The following is a 21,220-nucleotide window of genomic DNA, read 5'->3' on the forward strand; positions in this document are numbered from 1 at the left end:
CTTTTCTTTACACTGCAAGGCTGACTTTATTCCAGTATCTCTATGTAGCTGAAAAATTCAGTGCTTTTACACTGAGTAGCAAGTTTACCGGACTGTGTTTTCCACTGCAACAGGACAACAAGTTTCCTTTTGTCTAGCTGAGTGTCACCAAAATTCTACAGCTTGAAAGCAAATATTTTAGATCTTATTTTGATGTATTTTCCCAGCTTGCTGCATCCATACTAACTGTCATAGGCTGAAGAAGAGAGCAAACCTTTATAATGAAACCTCATTGACTCCATTTGTAAAGAAGCATGACAAGAAGATGCATCTTCACTGACGGTAACATCCCATGATATAAGATCATAGGCAGTACTGTAATATATTATGCGTGGTTCTTGCAACTGTGCTTTAAAAATGTGCTCAGACATGCTTCTACTAACAGCTGCTAAAATATTAGGCCACAAAAACTGAAAAAAAAAAAGTGTGAAAGAGGACAAGAAGGCTATGCTTATTTGAAAATAAATATGATAAAGGAGTAAGATGCAGCAGAAAGCAGTAGGAGCAAATATAAATCTGCTTAGCATACAACTTACAAGCCTGTCACAGGACTATAAAAATGATACTGACAGTCCTAAGTAGCATAATAAAATAACAACACAGGAAAATACACAAAGAAAATACTGACATAAGAAGGTTCCTTCCTATCTTTGATACCTGAACATTAATGGAAACAATTTTCAGTGACTTGCCAAGCTTCCAACAGATAATGACAAAAGCACAGAAAAACCCACAGAATACTCGGACACTCTTTCTGTGTATCATTTTCAATCCAAATAATTACAAATATTCAGGATATCAAACTAAGCAAGGTGAGAAACGAATCAGAGAGATAACACAGGGAGAGATGAAAGGAGGTCTAAAATATGGCAGAAAGGAGATATTATTTTATCCATGTATTAAATTAAATGCATATTTTTTAAATACACATAAAGCCACGATTCAACCACAAGGTGCTAGAATTATGAATGAAATATTTAAATTCTACTGTCATAAAAATCCCTTGAGAGAAGCAAAATCTATAGTCAGAAGTATGCTATTTGTTACATTGCATTTTGCTCCACAACATTACTTGGCACATGTTGCAACTCAGTAGCCAATGTATGGAAGGAATTTCAAATGTAGTTTGATTAAAAGAGCATCCTTGTGGTCACAAATGATGAGTATGTTCTGCCTAATTCAGAATTCCTTGGTGAATTAAAGAAAAGTATATAAAAAAGAACTATAGGATGAATAATTATGAAAAGATTACAATGAAACTATTTAACTCCTCTGGGAATATTAATCTGCAAGCCATTTGAAAGGTTTCCTTTCATGCCTCTGTTAAAGGAATTTGTATTTGAAATTGCCTGACATTTAGACGAGCAGTTGAATGCAAAAGGAAGTCAGCTTGCAATGAAGTCTTAACAGATAGAGGCAGAAACAGTGCCAGCAAAGGTGGCTTAAGATGGCAGTCAGCTGGCATCACTAAACAAAAGACAAGGATCATGTTTTCAGAGCTCCATTTTCCTTTAAGGACAGCATTTTATAAGAATATACTAAAATAAAATAATAAAAACAAATAAAAAATAAATTGAGGCAAAACCATAACATTTTCAAATATATCTATAGAAATATATATAATCTCCTAGCATCCAATTGCTGCTCTGATTGGCAAGACTCATCACTGTAATTAATTCTTGCCAGTGCTTTCCTCAGCACAAGTACTACCCTTAACCAGAGAAGATGGCCTCATTCTGGATAAAAATTTATTTCATAAACCATTTCATGTCCATGGATTATAGAAGACACATACAGTCATAAGCTGCCTTGGTAACTGCCTTTGCTGCATTCTTCTGAATATCAGGAACAGTAGAGACTTCTAAAAATGAAAGTAGTTTTTTAAGGCCTCCTGTCAGCTGAATCTGTTGCAGAATATGTGCATCTTCGAGGCAATTTCCCAACACAGCAAGAGTTTCAATATGTAGATCGCTGAATTCCTAATAAAAAATTTAAAAAAGCCAAAAAATCAAACAACCTTGAAATCAGAACTAAAATATCGTAAGCCTTTAAGTTTGTAGGGTAATTGTAACTTTCTTTTGGGCAGTACATTCATATTGCAAAGTACATATTTAGAAATTCACCTTTTCATATAATTTATTTAATGATGACTTAGGATTAAACACAATTTATTAAAAATAGTAAAACCTACAGAAGTTTTTCATTTACATCAAAGTGGGTTAGACAGGTACTCAGAATGGGCCTGTGATCTTAAAAAACTTCACTAATATCTCTATGCATTATTTTTCCCTTTGTGACATCTGAACTCAAGAAGCACTAAACTGAGTCTCATAATAATATAAAGAACGATAGGAAATTGTGTCTAAAGCCATTATATAAAGTAAACTCAATTCAAAAACCGAATAATAAATGCTTTGGGAAATGTCTTTGCTCCTTTTCTTAGTAAGCTAGATATTCTAGCTTATCCTATTTCTATCATAGTTCCCTCCAAATAAGTAACTCTTTGTTCTTATATCACTCTCATGTAAAATAAGTAATATTTCTCATTAGTCATATAAACATCAGCATCATGAACAAAAAATTTTTAAGGCAAGTAAAGCGTACATTGTTTTCCAGTATATTCAGAAGGCAATCTAATCCCTTATTTTCTCCCAGTAATATCCTGGTTTCTCTGTCTTTGCTAATTACTTCTAAGGTTTGAAGGGCCAACAACTGAATGTCCGGATATTCAGATTCCAGTAGTCCCAGCAAGGGTGGAATTACATTCAGTTCACGAACTGCAGCACGGTTCTGAAAATCCTGCAGTAAAATATTCCAACAAAGAATGTTAATGATAGAGAATATAACAATACATCAATTTCCCACTTTACAGAATGAACACCAAAAATCTGATTTCAGACATTAAAAATGAGCGAATACTCCAGAGCTTTCAGTTCTGTAGATTTCTTTCTTTTAAGCTAAGAATCAAATTGGATATAATCAAGCCCCACAAACCTTAAATTCTAGGGTTTTTTTTGCATGAGTGAAGTACACACTAAAAAATCTAGTCCTGTATAAAAAAGCCTATTCACTCTTGATTTTACCATGTTTGCCTCAATATAAATGTTTCTTTGAGAAAGTTTTTTTAAATTTAGTTTCACCATTTTTATTTACCTCAGTGGGAAGAAAACAGTTTTTTGCATTCTGCTGTGGTTGCCTGGTTATATCTTCTTTTGTTTTTGTAATTATAAAATGACAATTTAAAATTTCGACTTTAAACAGTGAATGTGCAGCTTAATAAAAAAGACAGTAGTTGATTATATTAAAAAAGAAAATAAATAAATAAATAACAATTTGCTTTTAAATAGCTTATTGCACATGTGCGGCATGCAATTATCCTTATCAATATAAGCAAGCACCAGGTGCAGTTATCCAGATATACCCTGCAACAAAGACAGCGAGATAGTAAAAAAGGAGAAAGAGTAAAATGTGATTCTGAATAGACATGCTCTGATGCCCCAAAAGAGATAGAGTTATAAACTAAATTCATTACTGAATTGATTCGCTTAAGCCATGGGAGAGAACTGCCACACAAATGCACCATTCTTCTGCTAAGCAGCATATGGATGACATTAGTGAAAGTAGCCAATAACAAATCTATTCCTCACAGTATGGAAAGGAGCTGTTGACAGCATTCACCTATCATTAAAAAGATGTTCAAAATTGTGTTATGGGCTTGCTAGTCAAAACAAGAAACAATGCAATTGGTAGTTCTTTAATTTACAGGATAATTCTAACCTTTTGGATAGACAGATTACAACTCTCATTACTAAAATTAACATTTTTCAACTAAGAAGGCAAATTATTATTTAGTTTTAAAAATCTGAACCTCATACTGATCGTACTTTTACTGCAGTACAGCACGGACAACCACATTAAGTTCAACAGAATTAAAAACAGCTATATTCACAACTAATTTAACATTCAGGGACTCAGGTGCAAGGACTCAATATTTCAAAAATATTGATGTACACTATAGAGTAAAGGAAACACATATTTTAAAATTATTAACCCCACACAGAATGTCAGGAGTGGGGGTGCAAATGCTTATCTGCCTCTGTAATTTAAGGCAACAAACAAGAGCAAACTTTACCTGTACCAAAAGGTAGATACACTCAAGTGAGTTCTTCTTAACATCAGGATCAGGGCTACCTAGCAGTCTGATAAGTGGTTCTAACCCACCTTGCTCAAATATTTTTACTTTGGTAGTATATTCAACAGCCATATGTGCTAGACAAAGAGTAGCAAACTCATGGATAACTACATCTTCTGTGGAGAAAAAAAAAGAAACATTTTGATCAACTTTTATCCAGCACAGAATATTTTTCACTAATCCAACAGTTTAAAGCAATATTTGAAGTCAATAAATAATAGCTGTTAACCATACCCGATGTGTCCATAAACATCTTTTTCCATCTGTATGACATAAAACACTACTCAATGAGCTACAGAGCTGCTCCTATAAAAGCATTTATCTATTTAACATGCACTAGGAAAAATCACAAGTTACAGAGTAGATTTTATTAAATTGTCTGATAAAATGGCAATCATAAATTATTTCTGACTGTACTTTTGCACAAGGATTAAATACTGTAAGGTACCTTCTGGCTCTAGCTGTGATATAAGTGAATTTGTGACATCCAGTTCCCTCAGTAACTTCTTGACATCATCTACAACGAAGTAAATACAAATACGAAGTCTTTTGTTAGGCAATGTTGGCTGAGCAAAGAAATAGAAATAGCTCCATGCAAAATGTACTTATGGTTACACCCTGAGTGACAAAAAGATCTGAATGGGAAAGACACACAACTGAAGTTAGACCAAGATCATAAGGGGCCCAGAAAAAAAAAAAAAAAAAAACACCAAAAAACCTGAGACTTTCAAGTAGCAGATGACATTATTTGACATTTAATACATATAAAGTTCCTCTATATTTCTATATTTTAATATTTCATTGAAACTTTCTGCAAAATACTTGCATCTAGCAGGTTCTGATTAAATATTGAATGATTTTAGTTGCCAAAGAAGTCATACCCCAATAGGCAAAAATTATTTGTGGTTAAAATTATCAAATTAAAAGCAATCCTTCTGTTATTTAATTTTCAAGCCAGCATTTTGCAATTTTATGCTAACGCCAGCCCACACAGCAAATGGAAAACATGAATTACATAGATCTTACTAAAATCACAGTAAAGACTTTCAGATTGCACTTCTAATGTTGTCAATGGCAAACTAGCAGAACCTCAACCCTTGGACAGAAAAAATAAGTAATATTCTTTGGGACCAACTTCATGGGTTTCTACAGGGCTGTGTTGTTATTATCAACATATTCAACATGTTGAAATGTAAGAAAAAAAGGTATGAGTTCAATCTAATTTCAAATAAAAATACAATTAAGATGTGACTATAAACGGGAGATATTTGTTCATTCAAATCCATGTTTGTGCAGCACAAATATGCTAAAGCTGAATTAAAAGTAACCTAAAAGGGTAAGGTCCAGTGCAGCATGACAAGCAGGTAGAAATTGATGAAAAGACTTAGAATGTAGTTGGGATATCCTCATGGAAGGTAACTGGGTAAAACATTCACCAAATTAGGACCTGTTTAATTACATTAATCAGATATAGGTCAGTAAAGCACTATAAAAATAACAGCCACTGAAACTCAACCTTACATCACTTACTCTTTATTCTGGGCCATTAACATAGGACTTTTTTTACATGCTCAACCTCTTGTTTTGAGGAACACACACTGAGAAATAGTAAAACCTTGAGACTCTTACGATTAGAAGCCATGATGCCAAACACCATGACGGCATTTCTGCGTACAAGTGGATCTTCATGTGAGAGGAGTTTATACAGATGTTCCACTGCTCCAAGACCAAGAAGTGTCACTTTGTTTTCATCACCTGAAAAGAAACTGGGTTAAAAGCCAAAGAAAAAGGCCAGCAACCTCTTCATTCTAATGAATCAAGATAAAACCAGTACCAATCTTTTATTGGACAGTAGAATCAAAGAACAGAGGCCTGACAGGTCCTTTGGAGATCATCTAATTACACCCCAAATAAATATGTGTCAAATAGTTTCAAGGATTAATAGTATCTCAGATTAATTCACATTTTTAGAGCAAAGGATGCTTCTGTCTATTGGACACACCACTCATTTGTTAGAGAGTGGAATGGAAGTACAAAGGGGAGCTTTCAATTTAGCAAAGTACAGGTGAACAGTATTAGGCGAATGCATTTTATTTTCCTCTTTTCTTGCCTCCCAATTTCGTTTTCCTCCAAGTAACAGTTCACTTACTCTGTGGACCTTTACTATCACTCAAGGAAAGCAACTACCAGGATTTGGATCATTAATTCCTACCTGAGATTTCTACCACCTGATAATGAAGTGCTTTGTAGCTGAATAGGTGCTGGACATGCAAAGAAGAGAGGAGTTTAGTGTGACTACAGCCTTCTGTTCCCACTCACACAAAACACACACAAACCCCAAGAAACAAAATCCCAATCCTACTCCAATTCTCAGTTCCCACAACAGCTTTATAATTTATTTTCTACTGAACCATGCCTTCCCTTCCTGGCTACAAGTGAGCAGTGTGAGAGGAAACTGGAACTCTATGCTCATTCTTAGGCCAAGACATTATTAAATTTAGGAAGTATTTTTGATTGAGGGATGGGACTTAATTTACTAGCAACCTTCTAAAGAAATAGATTAACTGCAATTAATTAACTGAAAACAACTTTTTCTCTTGTGCCACACAACCCTTCTCTTGTGCAAAGCTACAGTCTAGTCTTCTGGAAGATTACAGGGACATCTGCATTAATAATTTAAAGGAGTTCCTTTTAGTGTAAACATAAAAGACATAAACATCTATTTTCCTGCAGTGGGACATATTTTACTGTGGACAAGAGGGAAGGAGCCAGCAAGAGTTTACGGTTCATAGCTGTCTCCCAACAGTCCACGTTCTCTCTTCACATATTCAGAATTTGATCTCATGCCCTCAGCCAAGCATGCCATATTGAGCAGAACCTAAACATCTTTCAGAACCCAGTGACCCCTAGCCACCTGTCAAAGCCTTCAGCTCTTCTCTCAAGACTTCAGCAGTGTTGGTAATTTACATCAGTATAATAATCAGCCTATAAATGCATAATTTTTAAAGAAAACATAAATTAAATGGAAATTAAAATTAAACCAAATTAATCAGAACAAGAATATTACCAGTGTATACCAATTTGATTTACTAACATCAAATAACATGGAATAAGTAGGAGACAACTTAGGAAATTATGTGCTACATACATTTGAGCCTTCGTTATACAGTTGTTTGTCTCCTGAGTACCTTGAACATGGTGTTTAGCTATAGATCATACAGGGACTTTTGGAAGATTTGGAATCTTGGAGACTTGTTAGATTCCCGACTCATACAGAAATAAGCTTGATAAAGGAGGCTGAGTAGTCTCCAATGAATCATCTGCACAGAAATACTGACACAACAGCTTTGTGTAAAAATAATAGAAAAAAAGCTAAGAAGTTCTTTCTGTTGAAAACTGAAGCTTCACATTTCTACAGTGGTACAGAAGTTTCAAACTGTAACATAAAAAATTAATTCTTTCCCAACTGCAGATCTGTTGCTCATAAAAAACTCTCTATGTCATATTTATGAATCTATGCCATATTTAAAACAAGCTCTATTAAACAGTGATTATAAAATTCTCCAACAAAATTATAAAAGTTTCCTTCATGCACACGACAAGATTTTTTTATTACTGCAAGTACAAGTTTAAAAAAAAAACCCAAAACTTCAATAGACACCTTTGAGGGGAAAGTAAGATTTCAATGCTAGGAAACTAAACAATTGTGAACTACTATCAAAGTCTAAGCAGTGCAAAACAAAGCTCATTGCAAAAAGACTAACCTTTTGATGCAAATTTATATAGAGCATCACATGCTTTGGCCAAAACTTCATTTTCAGGAGAACTAAGCATTAGCACAACTGTTGCTGGTGTTTTGCTTTCAATCAATAAAGGATCAAACTAAAACAAAACAAAAAAGAAGGGAAAGAAAAGTTTGATTTATACTGAGTCTTCCTGTATGCTGCAGTAGGCTCTTACATTACATTAAAAATAAAACAAAATCTTGTTTGATACCTACACTGAATTAGAAATATTAATGAGTTGTTCTTTCCTTGGAAAAGTCTGACTTTTCTAATAACAATTAGAGACATTGTTGAAAAATTAGAAAGAATAATTGACTTCCAAATAACCACGATTTCACCATGTATGAAGATTTTGGAAAAACCTTCATGCTTCCCTGCAAATCTAGAAAGTTTTGAAGGTAAAAAATTATGTAGTTGCTATAATGTAAGAGTATTCTGAGTCTTCAGAACCAGACGTGAGAAGTTTCTTTTGAGCAGCTGTACACAGAGCCCATGGATTCAGAGGGTGTAAAAGGAAGAGGATTTGGTTACCCTGTAGCAATATCACTTTGTGGCTGCTTAAAAAATAAAAGAATGCTTTCTCTGCCTTTGTCAACTCAGTTCACCGGCTCACCATGATCCTGTACTAGATGAAGTATTTCCAAGATATAATTCCTGCTCACCCAACTAGAAATGATACAAAGGTTTCATTTCCATTTCTGAGCTCTTTCATGCAGAAAAAAAGATCTTCCAACAAATCAGACAATTTTCACCCTCTTAATAGACTCCTTAGGACTAACATCCCTTGAGCAAGGGAATCTTCTAAAAAAGCATTTTGTTTCTTAAGAAGGCTCAAGGAATTCTGAAAATTCTACTCTTTATTAAAAAGTTTCAAGCTTCCTTGGATTTAAAGTAATTGGTTAATGTGGAAAAACTGTCTTCTATCCTCACACTTCAGGTCTATACTGTATCTGTATTACATACAGAAACTACTAGATACTGGAGTCATGCAGTTTCTCAAAAACAACATATTTATCTTTAGAATATAGCAGATTATAAGATATCAATGTAAATTAATTTAAAATATTATTACAGTATATACACATATATATTTACAAATGTCAATTATTTGTTTTACTTTGTTAAGAAAACTTCTAATGGCTACATCAGAGGCACATGTTGAACAATCAAGGTATGAAAATACATACAAATCAGTTGTCAACGAAGGAAATTATGGGGGCAAATCTTATAAAACACTCTGAGTGTGCTAGAAGAAAAATGAATGCAGAGAAGGGTTTTTTCTTCTCCCTTTCCTGACTTGCTCAAAAATAAGGCAAAATATGATACTAGTACCAAGACTTTTAAATTCATGTTTTTGACCAGTTTTCAAATCCAAATGACCTTCCATGAGACAGATCACACAATTTAGTAGGCAGCAAGGTCAACGTGCAAGTTCCATTAAGAGGTGGCCTGCCTAATGTGCTTAACTGGTCTACCTAGCTTCAATCAGGTCTAAAATCTGAAGAAACTGTCCAATTTCATGCTTGCTGGGACAAGCTGGAGGCGCGGGCCAAGTCATGCAACAAAGCCCCTTTCTAAAACAAATATAATCACCCTACTGTACCATAAGTCATTCTGCCTAATAATGACCCTGCAATGGGAAATAAATAAAATAATAGCATAGAGGTGCAAATTACATTTTAAGGATGTCCCTAAAAGGATGGAATTATTTATGGGAATTTTCTTTTTGGATTGTAATGAGGCAAAACAATTCAGCTTATCACAGCTCATTCTGTGTATGGGAGAATTTAGAGGTGACTGCAAATGCCTTTAGCTTCTTCATATTTCTCTACTTCTATACATTTGAGTCTTTGCATGGACAGAACATGATCCTCAGGTAAGTGCTATTATTTAAACACAGACATAGCTCCTGAGTTTGGTCAGATACTGGTGATGGGATAAAACTCCTAGTTTTAGAAAAGGCTAGTAGTTCTTCAGAGAAAAATAAACACCAATACTGATCTCAGATGAAGTTCAATAAGAAATGAAAGATGAATTAAGAGTTTTAAATCTCATTTATTTATACATTGATCTAACACCAAAGACACAGTTGCACTGTTCCATTTTCTCATTTTAACAAGAAATTGTATAAACCCCAACTCAATGAAAATTTCTAGGATTTAATGACAGGTTGACACATGAGCAGAGTGTCTCCACCCATTTGATTAGATATTAGATTTGCTATTACTCTATGAAATATTCAATAGTCCTTTCCTATTAAAAGGACTTATGTGCCTAAAACACAGTAAAAACAGTCACTTAAATCAATGTATCTTTAAGAATCAGAGGCCTGAGCAAGTGAGTGATCGAGGAAGAATTTCTTTCCTGTGTGGTGATTGTGTACTGGAGCAGGCTGTGGAGTATCCTTCACTGCAAATACCCAAGAACCATCTGGATGCAATCCTGTGCAGCGATAACCCTGCTTGAGCAGGGAGGTTGGGTCAGATGATCACTGTGGTGCCTTCCAACCTGACTGACCCATTCTGTGATTCTGTGACTTCTGGCAGTTAATGCTGTTCATGAAAATGATCATAGCACTGGTTATGACTTCTCCTTATCATAATGTCAGCATAGCTAATGTTCACCCCTTTTTTTTTTTTTTTTTAAATCCAAGGCTTGCATATAAATCTTCATTACATCATTGCAGACTCTTCCTGTATTGGCACACACAGAACATTATGTGCTAGAATAATGTGCTTGAAGTTACAAACGTGGAAATATGCTTGAATTAAATGTAGAAATTTAACTAATTTACAAACAACATTTCCATCATTCCGTTTGTTTTAAGAAAATAGCAAATTAAATGAAGAAGAAAGCTATAATGTGACTTTGATCTTGACTTTTGTGTACATTTGACCTCAAAGGCATTAGAAACTGAAGAGTATTTGGGGTTTGGTTTTGGTTTGGGGTGTTTTTGAGGTCTGTTTTCTTGGGGGTTTTTTGTTGGGTTTTTTTGGGGGGGCTGGGGTTTTTTGTTTGTTTCTGTTAGGGGGGTTTTTGGGGGGGGGTGTTTTGGTTTTGGTGCTTTGTTTTTTGGGTTTGGTGGGGTTTTTTGGGTTTTTTTGCTTCCATCAACTTAATTTAGTTGAAATTGAATGCAACGTAAAATATGTTTCCAGTTAGACCAAAGACCCACCTAGCCCAGTATCCTGTCTCTGACAGGGGCTGAGTAACAGGTGTGGGCATGTAGACTATTAAATTTTAATTATGTTCCCTCAGATACCAGCTCTGCAACCTAGAGAACTGGAGAGCTTAGTGATCTTATCTGTGTTCAAAAAGTCCAAGAAAAATTTGCTACCAATTTGAAGCCATCTGTATTTTAACATCCCTAATATTCTGAGAAACAAAAAGAGTCATAAAATATAACTGTGCCTCTTCTTTGTTTTAAAGATACCACCTGATAATTTTATTTATCCTCCACAGTTCATTCACTATAAGAAAAAGTTAAATAAATTACACTCATCTGCCTTCCCTATACATCCATAATTTTTTAAGTTTTTATGGTATTCCTCTTCACAGTGATTCCTTCTGGGAATGAAGAGATCTTTCACCCTTCGATCTTTCCTAAAGCAGAGGATCATCCTGTCTGTTCTTGCTGTCTTTCTTAGTTCACTCTTTGTTCATTCTGTTGTCTTTCTATAGTTCAGCTGTACCTTTTTGAGATGGAAACAGCAGAATTGTTAATGGCATTCGTGTGCATGTATAAGGCATTTCCTAGTAACACGATGTTTTGTCTTCTATTTCTGGAATTTGAAATTCTGCACTTATTCACTTTCTCCTACTTAGGAATTGGATGCCATTTTCATGAAAATAGCCACATTAATTCTGATACTCTGGATGATGAAGCTGCAGAATAAAAACCCCATGACTGGCAACTTCTGTCCATTATGAAATTTGACCAATAACTTGTTTTCTCACATTTGCTTCCTATTTTATAACCAGACATTATTGCTAAGAGAGGAATTCCTTTTTACCTGTCCATGTTTATGTGAGTAAAAAGACCGGTTTGAAAACTTTTGAAAAAGCTAAGTGACTGTATCAATCAGAACACCATTATCTACTTGCTCGTTGACTCCTCCAAAGAACTCAAGTAGATTTCATATCTCAAACTCTCATCTATACAAGCACTATTGATTCTTCCCAATTACTATCATATTTATCCATGGGTTTGGTTTTTTTCAAGTAGTATTTCTACCAATTAGCACAGAAGATAAATTCATGTAATTTTTGCTATATTTCCTTTCAAAAATGAAGTTTTCTACCATTCATCCTTCTAATACCACATTTTCAGATGTTAGCTATTTTTCATTTAGCACAAGATCTGGTTGAACACTATTTATTCCTACTTGGGCAACCTTATCACATGTATTTTGGTGATTACCACATTGCTTTGTCTTTTAACACAAGCATAATTAATTTTGCTTATCTTTCATGACTGAAATCACCTAACAGTGTCTCCCCTAAGAACTTTCTTGCATCTAGTCAGTTTGAAAAACTTGTATGGCTAGGGGTTTTTTATCTTTGCTAGTTGTCTCCCAAAATATTGTGATGCAGTGCAGATTGACACAGTGCTTTTATTTCTCATTTAGGAGTGGAAGAATTTTTTTATTTTCCCATTTGGATGAAAATCCCACTTTTTGGAGGATGAATTTATCTGCTATTATTCTATTGTTTAATCATGCTGGTTGTTGGGGGGGGTTTCCCTAACCCCTTAAATTTCATTTAAGATCAGTTTTAACCTTTTACCTCTCATAGAATCTTCAGAAGTACTACAGTTTTACATCTTTGCTATTCTTAATCCTTTTTCCTTTACCTAGATTTAGTAGGTACCTGGACATGCTAATTATTTCAGTTCTGTGAGTGTCTGATCTCCTGTACTAACAATAAAACCCAAGATATTCCACTGAATCACAAATAGTTCATGTTAGAAGGCACCTCTGAAGACGGTCTGGTCCAGCTGTTCAGAGCAGGGTGAGCTAGAACTCAGGGCTAGTGCAGTGTGATTTTAAGGATCCCCAAGGATGGAGACTCCACAAGCTCCCTGGACAATCTATGCCATGCTCCATCACTGGCATGGTAAAAGAGAATTTTTTTTTCTTATGCTTAAATGGAAACCTCCTGCATTTCCATTTGCGCCTACTGCCTCTCATCTTTTCATGGTGCACCACTGAGAAGAGCCTGGCCTGATTTCTTTACTTGTTCCCATCAGCAATTTTTACACTGATAACACCCCTCCAACCCTTCTTTCAAGATTGAGCAGTCTCAGCTGTCAGTCTCTCCTCCTATGACAAATGCTCCAAGACTTTGTTCCAGTAAGGCCTTGTCTCTCTTGTACCAGAGAACCCAGAACAGGACACATCACTCCAGGTGTGGTCCCACTCACCAACACTGAGTGAAAGACAAGAAGAGCCCCTTCTCTCAAGTTGCTGGCAACACTCTGCCTAATGCCCAGGATTTTGTTAGCTTTCTTTGTCCCAAGTTCACATTGCTGGTGTATGTCCACCAGAACCACCAGGTTCTTTCCTGTAAAGCTGCTTTCCAGCTGGTCATCACCCAGTCTCTACCGGATATTCTTCCCCCAGGTGCAGGACTTCGCCATTTCCCTTTATTGAACTTAATTAAATTCCCAATTTCCTATTTCTCTAGGAAATTGTGGAGGTCCTCCTGAATAGCTGCACAATCATCTGGTCTGTGAATCACTCCTCCTAATTTCATTATCTTCTGCAAACTTGCTGGGGGTGCACTCTGTCCCATCATTCAGTTCACTAAGGAAGAGGTTGAACAGTATCTGCTCCAGGATCAACCCCTGGAGCAAACACAACACAAGTGCCTGACCTCTAACAGGATCTCAGGCTGCTGATCACAACCCTCTGAGACTGTCAGTTCATTTACACTGTCTGTTTATCTTGTCTGTACTTCAGCAGTTTACCTATGAGGATGTTACAAGAGGCAGTATTGACAGTCTCACTTAAGTCAAGTCAAATTAATATTTAGGCATTTATCAAAACAAAGTGGAGACAATTTCAGGAGCTGACAGTGCCAATTCACACATTCCACATTTTTTTAGCATCAGTCTTGTGAATGAAGCCATTTTCAAAAATACTCAGGTATCTATAGCTTTCTTTAAGTGACAACATCTCAGTATTTTCTCTAGGGATAATCTTAGGCTCCCCTTTCAATGCCCATGACCTAGCTGATGATCAAATAATAATATTGTCTAGGTCAAACTTAATGTAGGTATCATGTGAAAAGTTCCTATCAATCTATGTCAAAGCTAGCATATCTTATGTGCCTGAATTACTGTCTTAAGTCATTCATATAGAGATAGAGGCTCAAAGCAATGTTTTTCCTCTTGGAGACCAAATCTCACAACAGAGAATAGTAAAAGTATACAGAGAATAGTAAAATAGTAAAATCATGAAAGACAGCAAAAACAGAGTCCTCAGGAATACTTTCTGAAACATAAGCAGTGGCTAGGCTAAGAGATGTGTTTCCCACCTGTTCATAGAAATCTATAAAAAATTGGCAGTCATCTGCAGTACCATGTATTCTCAGAGCATTCCACATGCACAAAGGCCTTCTTTTATAAGCCCGTGTACATTATCTCAAGGCTTCTTTTTGTGGACTTGACATTTTCATAAACAGATTATCAATCACAAGATAATAGCTAATACATCTTTTATTTTGTCTGCATCTCATTTCCTGCCATCTGAAATACCCAGGTGAAATTTAAAATTTTCAGATCAGATTTTATAAAATCATTATTAACAAAATTCTCATTATGGTAATATTTTCTTCATTAATAGTAAATAGATCTATTTTCATGTTTAATACTGTCCTGATATGCAGCATTTCTCCTGCTAGGACTGTCAGAATAGATATGCTAGGTATGCTAGATAAGGGTGAAAACTAAGCCAAAAGCTGTGGATTCCATGTGGAATTCACTCATTTCAGTTTGTTCCTTTTGATAGTTTTACTGACTTTTTCTGTGTATTCACAGGTTATTGTAGTACCTTGTACACTGTACCACTGTTTTCTCTAGAAAATCTAATTGTGTCTTTTGGATATAGAATTGTGGTGCTGCACCTACCCATTTTCTAGCTATTTACTGAAGAAGTCAACTTTTATTACTTCAGCTCATCTGTATGACTTAAATGTCATGCCTTTCAAACATTTTCTCAGGCTGCAAAGATACTTACTTCTAACTCTTCAGGCCTGTTTTAATTAGACTTATCCACATACATCTTCTTTGTGACTCCTGGTTTTCTAGGTTATTTTATACAGATAGAAGTTTTGTTGAGATTTTATGTAATTTTCTTTCATAAGGATTTATTATTGATTGAAGGTTATCAATTAAGTTTGTAATATTCACCTTTCTACAGATTTGGGTAAACCTGATGTCAACTGCTATGCCTCAGTGACATCATGGCTATTGGATATTCCTGTCTTAGTCAGAACTATTTAAACTTACTTACTATTGAAATTGCAATGTAGACTTTGCTGACTACATTTTCTGTGGCCTTTGAGAAAGCTCTTGCAGTACTACAACTCGTTACACAAAAATCCACTGGTTTTTTTTAGAACGCTGTACTGAACTTTGCATTTAGTAGGAATAATTGAGAGAGTGGGACTCCCTCTGTGGGACTCATTGAGATCCCTATTTTCATTAATTTGGTTGTTATTTGACACAGAATTTATACTGTACTCTTTTCAATGTTTCTGTATTTCCTCTACTTCTTCCTCTACTTCTTTCTGAAGAAAACAAACCTCAAAAAATAGTTACATTTTGAACGATTATCTTCTTGGAGGCCTCTTCATACCTTGTGAATTTGTAGAAACTCTTGAAAAGTGTGCTAGTGTCAGACCCTTAACTTCCACCTTTTGAAAAAAAGTCTTACTATCACCATTATTCTATATTTGGCTTCAGCTCTTGTGCTTTTCACTGTACTTCCAGTTACAACAGAAAAACCTAAACTGCCTCTTAAGACTGTACATATTTGCAAAAGAGACAGAGTAGGTAGTATTATTCAAAATATTTGTCAAATTTTATATTCAATAAAAAACTGCATATCCATCTAAGCTTTTAATACTTTCATCCTTAAAGAAAGAGAATGTCTTCACAATTGAAAAGACAGGCACATTTCAGGTTGCTCTTCTCCTTTCTCCTTTGGTTTTCATGAAGAGAAAGCTAACACTGTTCTTCAAATAAAAAGAAGCCTGGATTGTTTCATACATAACTGTTTGCAATGCCTGCCAAAGACAATAATCTCTACAAAGAACTACACATGCCCAGTCACTCTGGTTTGTATGCTGTCCAAGAAAAGCAGAAACAGAATCATCTTTAAAACCCATTTTTAGAATAATGTGGGTAAACTAGGAGAATAAGGAACTATGTAAGGATGGCAGAGCTCGGCCTGTAATTGTGCAGTGTTTATTTTATAGCACATAACAGTTTATAAACTTACCACATCCTTGGGTGGAGACTGTTCCTTCTTTACTTTTTTACCCATTCTAAAAACAAACAAACAAACAAAAATAAAAGCAGGCAAACAAACTCCCTTCTGTGTTTTAGGAACCAGTTTACCAGTGATTTAGGGAAGGTTTTAATACAGACATTCTTATTCATTTGACCCAGAGAATCAGTCTGAAAATTTCTTTGACATGATAACTTCTATACAGAAAGTAGTCTCTCTTTCTAACATTTGTACCTGTTTAGTAAAATACATCTGTCAACAACATACAGAGCTAAAAAGGTCTGACACATCACAGGCTCAGGTTGTAATGTGGTACAAATATATAGAATATCCCTTTCTGTTAATTAGTTTTATCTGCATCTATAAATCATATATGAACTTGAAAGTCCTTTTAGGGTATTTCCCCATGTTTGTCTATACATTCTGTGTTGGCAAACATTCCACACAGCTGCAAATGTACAAATAAGTTCTACCTTGAAAACATGGTTCATACACAATTTGAATTCTCTGTTCATATTTCACAGGAGACAAAAATCAGGTCTGCAGGTACTAAGAAACAGTTCTGCACAGTATCAATTTCGTTGATTTAAAAAAAGTTACATTTATTTACACAAAGTCCAGCTTGTCTTATTTCTTTTTCTTTTTTTGTATAGCACATATGCACATAACCAAGAAGACCTCCTCAGCTGCATCTAATAGCAGCTTCTGAAACATATGGATGTAATACCTCATGTGGTTTGCAAAACATCAGCAGAGCTTTCCAGTTAAGGTACAGGCAAAAGCAAAGGGCAACATGAGCCAATAGCACTAGCTATACTAGCACATAGAACATAACCCATTATGCCAAACTTAAGTTTGTTTTAACACTGTGTAAAAGTGAAATGTGCACCGTTAGTACCCCTTGTTAATTCCTCGGTGAGTTCTCCAAGGGAGACCACACATTGACCCTCAGCCAGTTTACTGAGAGTCTACCTGTGGTATAAAACATTATTTTCTAGTGCAACATGAGTTGTAGCCAGGCTGGTTACAAAAGTCAAGGCTACTGTTTGTTGTGTTCAACGAAAATTTGGAGCTGTTCTTCAATTTTCCCGGTACTGCTCCTCTACCAATCTCTACAAATAAACTTTAACACAGCACTAATGACAGCAGGTGATAAGCACATCCTAAAAACAGATCTGAAATTTAAAACTTCATAGGCAGGTCACTAATTACAGTTTTAAGAGGAAGAGCCACACAGCCAATGATTTTTCAGCTCCTACCTGTTTTACCCTTGTGCATCTGTACACACAAACACACATATGAACCACACCCTCCCACATTCAGTGTTTCAGAAAGCACAGCTTTGGCCAGAGACAAATTAATTTATATAAGAAAAAGCATAAGGACAAATCACTGACAGTAAAATCAGAAAGTGCGATGGACAGATTACCTTCTGATTTATGCAGTCACTATAAAATGAATCATGCACACAAGCAAGAATCAGATTTAAATGGACATTCAGGAAATCTGGGCTATTTAAATTGTGCTAAATCCTGGTATGGAGATATGGACACTTACTCAGAATTATTCAGTTCAGCTCAATTCATTTCAAATGTAAATTAAGCTGCAGTCATAAAAGGCAATTTTAATTCTGAGTGAGTTTAATTAAGTTTAAACCAACTAATTTTAAAAGTTAATTAATGTAAAATTATTTATAATGTTATATAATTAATGTTCTCAGATTCAAATTATATATATTTCAAGACCAAGAATAACTATGGCTTTTAATGGCAAATATTTCTTTATGCTGTATAAACACATCCAACTTCTGAATGTATTTTTAAGAAACTTTTACATATTTCTAAGTGTTCAGAAAAATTTAGATCCTTAAAAAATTCATTTAAAAAGCAGTGTGATCTGTAGCAACAAGCAGAGAGAACAGGTCAATTACTTTACCATGGGTTATGCCCCTCAGTCTATTTCTTTGCTGCAGTTACTAATCTAGATTTCAATACATTCTGCTATCAAATGTTGGTGTAAGCTTTGTTTTCATAAAGCTCTCTGTATTCAATGGTCATTCTCTGACTTGAGGGAATGATGGACATGGAATCCTTTGGCCTACTGATATTAAAAATGTGTCTTCTGCATTGAACTGTAATTATCACAGACAATCAATGTGTACAGGTATTAAAAGGCTACTGACCCATGAAAGAGCTTCTTTATTCAAATCCCTTTCTCTCCAAGATAACTGCACACTGTCTTTTTCTCAGTAGGTTTACAGTATGCCTATTTCTGATTCTCAGTTTACCAATCTAAACATTTAGAATTTGGAAAACAATTGTAGTAGGGCTTATATTTTTATAAGTATCAAATTCTGGCTTAATGTCACCTGAAAAAACTTATTTAAAAATGAAAATTATTCACTAGGAATTACATGTAATTAAATTAATTAATTCCTAGATGAACTGGCTGCTCATGGCTTGTATGGGTTAACACTGCCTGGAGGAGACTCAGGGGGACCTTACTGTTCCCTGCAACTGCCTAAAAGGAGGGTGTACCAAGGTGGGGGGTGGTTTCTTCTTCCACATAACACGAAATACAGCAAGAAGAAATGGCCTCAAGTTGTGCCAGGGGTGGTTTAGATTGGATATTAGGAAATATTTCTTCACCAAAAGGGTTGTCAAGCATTGGAACAGGCTGCCCAGGCAAGTGCTTGAGCCACCAGTCCTGGAGGTATTTAAGACATTTGGTGCTTAGGGACATGGCTTAGTTGTGGGCTGGGCAGTGTTAGGTTAAAGTTGGAGTTGTTGATCTTAAAGGTCTTTTCCAAACTAAACAATTCTATGTCTCTAAATCTTAAAGACAAAATAATATTCTCATCTGAGTAATATCCTGTACTTCATGCCCTGCATATTTCTAGAATCATAGGAGCATGCCTTTTCTACATATGTTTTTTGAGATTAAAGGGTTGATTGTTTAAAATCATGTAGACTAGAGGTAATAAAGTACTTTGACCTAACAGATGTAGCCAATACGTAGCCAAGAAATCCAAGAAGTTATCATTCTATGCTACTTCCTGTCCTTCACCTGGAATTTATTGCCTCAGTGGTAGACAAACTAACCTACTTTACCTTCCTTCAACCCAATTTTAGTGCAGTGGTGCAATCAGGTGCCTCTCAAGCAGAAGGATGGTCATTATGTCTAACTGAATCCTCATTCCAAAACCACAACCCCCAAAGCTCTCCTTCAGTTCTGGCTATTCTTAGTGCCTTAGCTCAGTAGGCACTTCTCTGTTTCACTCTGAACTTCATTAGGACCCCCAGCTTTCCCACAGGACCAGAATCACTCCAGTGTGAGCATCCAAAGTAAAACCCATATCTGGAATCTATGAGTAGTGCCCATTAAACTAAACTATGTATCAGCACTAAAGTTAATCACTTGATAATTGATGGAGATCTAGGTAACATATTCAATAGCTCTTAAGGCAGATTCATCCTAAAGGAGGTATCTAAAATGGAATAGCACCTTAAAAATAACTTCTTTTTCCTTGGACCAAGACCAGTCTGGTGTTGTTAGCTCATGTATTTACATTGATATCTAAGTTTGTGAGCCAAGTTTGTTACCCCATTTCTCCACATGAATCCACATGCCAGGCTAGGTCTGGCAGGCACTATCATGGCAGACTGAACACTAGCAGAACTGGATATATGAAAAAACACAGCCACCTTGTCTTTTCTGCAATGGCTGCAGGAACAGGCACATCTCCAGTAATATCTCTATAACCAGAACGTTCTGCCTGTGACTGGAAAATGATTTTGTGGAATGTCACAAATGCAGATTTTTTGGTTCTAAGTGGCAACCTCTAACTTCTGAACTATTTTATCAGGAACTGGCATCTCTGCCGTGTCAAATAAAATACAGAAAATTTACTTCGTTTTTGAAAGAGTTGCTGCAAATGCCTGCTCAGAGGAGCAGATTCCAAGTACTAGATCATAAGATAATGATGGCCCTGATCCCTGTACTTATTTATTTCTACTGTCATGCTTTAATGTGAATAGTTGCTTTTCTCAGTGCAAATAGTTTCTTAGATTGCTAATCTGAGATACCCATTTATTCCTAGTCACTACACTTTTTTTTTTTTTTTTTTTTTTTTTTTTTAACATGAGATGATGGCTAGCAAGCCAGCTTCAACAAAGAAAGAATCTATAAATCATTCTTTGAAATATGAGGAATGTTTTCTGATTGTTTTCCTGTTTGAAATACTGAAGTCTTATAAATACTTCCTTTAATCTATTATAGTCCTGCTGCATACACTTAAAGAATATAATATTTCCTGGGTTTAAATCAGACAATGCATTTAGAAAACACTACCTGTTCCATTTACATCTTCTGTTTTCTGAAACCTTAAATAAAAGATGCAATAACTTGGCACTCTGTACATACTGCGAGAGCTGAGACAAAGAACAGGAATAAGTCAAAGGCACAGCCAGCTGTGGAACTCACCTCTTAGTCAAGGAATCAAAGGTGTCTTCTGAGAGCAACTACCCCTGTGGAAAAGCAGTGCAAAGAGAAGGATTAAGAAATAGCTTCTAACCAGTTATTTATTACATGATTCACTTTTCAAATGAACAGTCCAATGCTTTAAGACAGTCTGAAATCATGTTACTACAACCTAGCCACAGTTTTCAGGTCCTTACTGAAAATGATGCAAG

At 35.5% G+C, this 21,220-nt stretch overlaps 1 protein-coding gene across 2 annotated transcripts in view; it reads right to left on the reverse strand.

The window, feature by feature from the left end:
- The window catches only part of ARMC3 (armadillo repeat containing 3), a 52,129-nt gene extending 35,564 nt beyond the window's left edge, over positions 1-16,565 (reverse strand). For both annotated transcript variants that reach the window (XM_066323357.1, XM_066323298.1), the window contains exons 1-7: positions 16,521-16,565; positions 7,996-8,113; positions 5,861-5,986; positions 4,680-4,748; positions 4,172-4,347; positions 2,644-2,838; positions 1,835-2,018 (exon numbers count right to left, since the gene is read on the reverse strand). In XM_066323357.1, coding sequence (XP_066179454.1) covers positions 1,835-2,018; positions 2,644-2,838; positions 4,172-4,347; positions 4,680-4,748; positions 5,861-5,986; positions 7,996-8,113; positions 16,521-16,565 — 913 coding nt within the window. The remainder of the gene's footprint in view (positions 1-1,834; positions 2,019-2,643; positions 2,839-4,171; positions 4,348-4,679; positions 4,749-5,860; positions 5,987-7,995; positions 8,114-16,520) is intronic.
- Positions 16,566-21,220: the final 4,655 nt, after the last annotated feature.

This window comes from Sylvia atricapilla, chromosome 1, assembly GCF_009819655.1.
Source record: "Sylvia atricapilla isolate bSylAtr1 chromosome 1, bSylAtr1.pri, whole genome shotgun sequence".
Classification (NCBI taxonomy): domain Eukaryota; kingdom Metazoa; phylum Chordata; class Aves; order Passeriformes; family Sylviidae; genus Sylvia; species Sylvia atricapilla.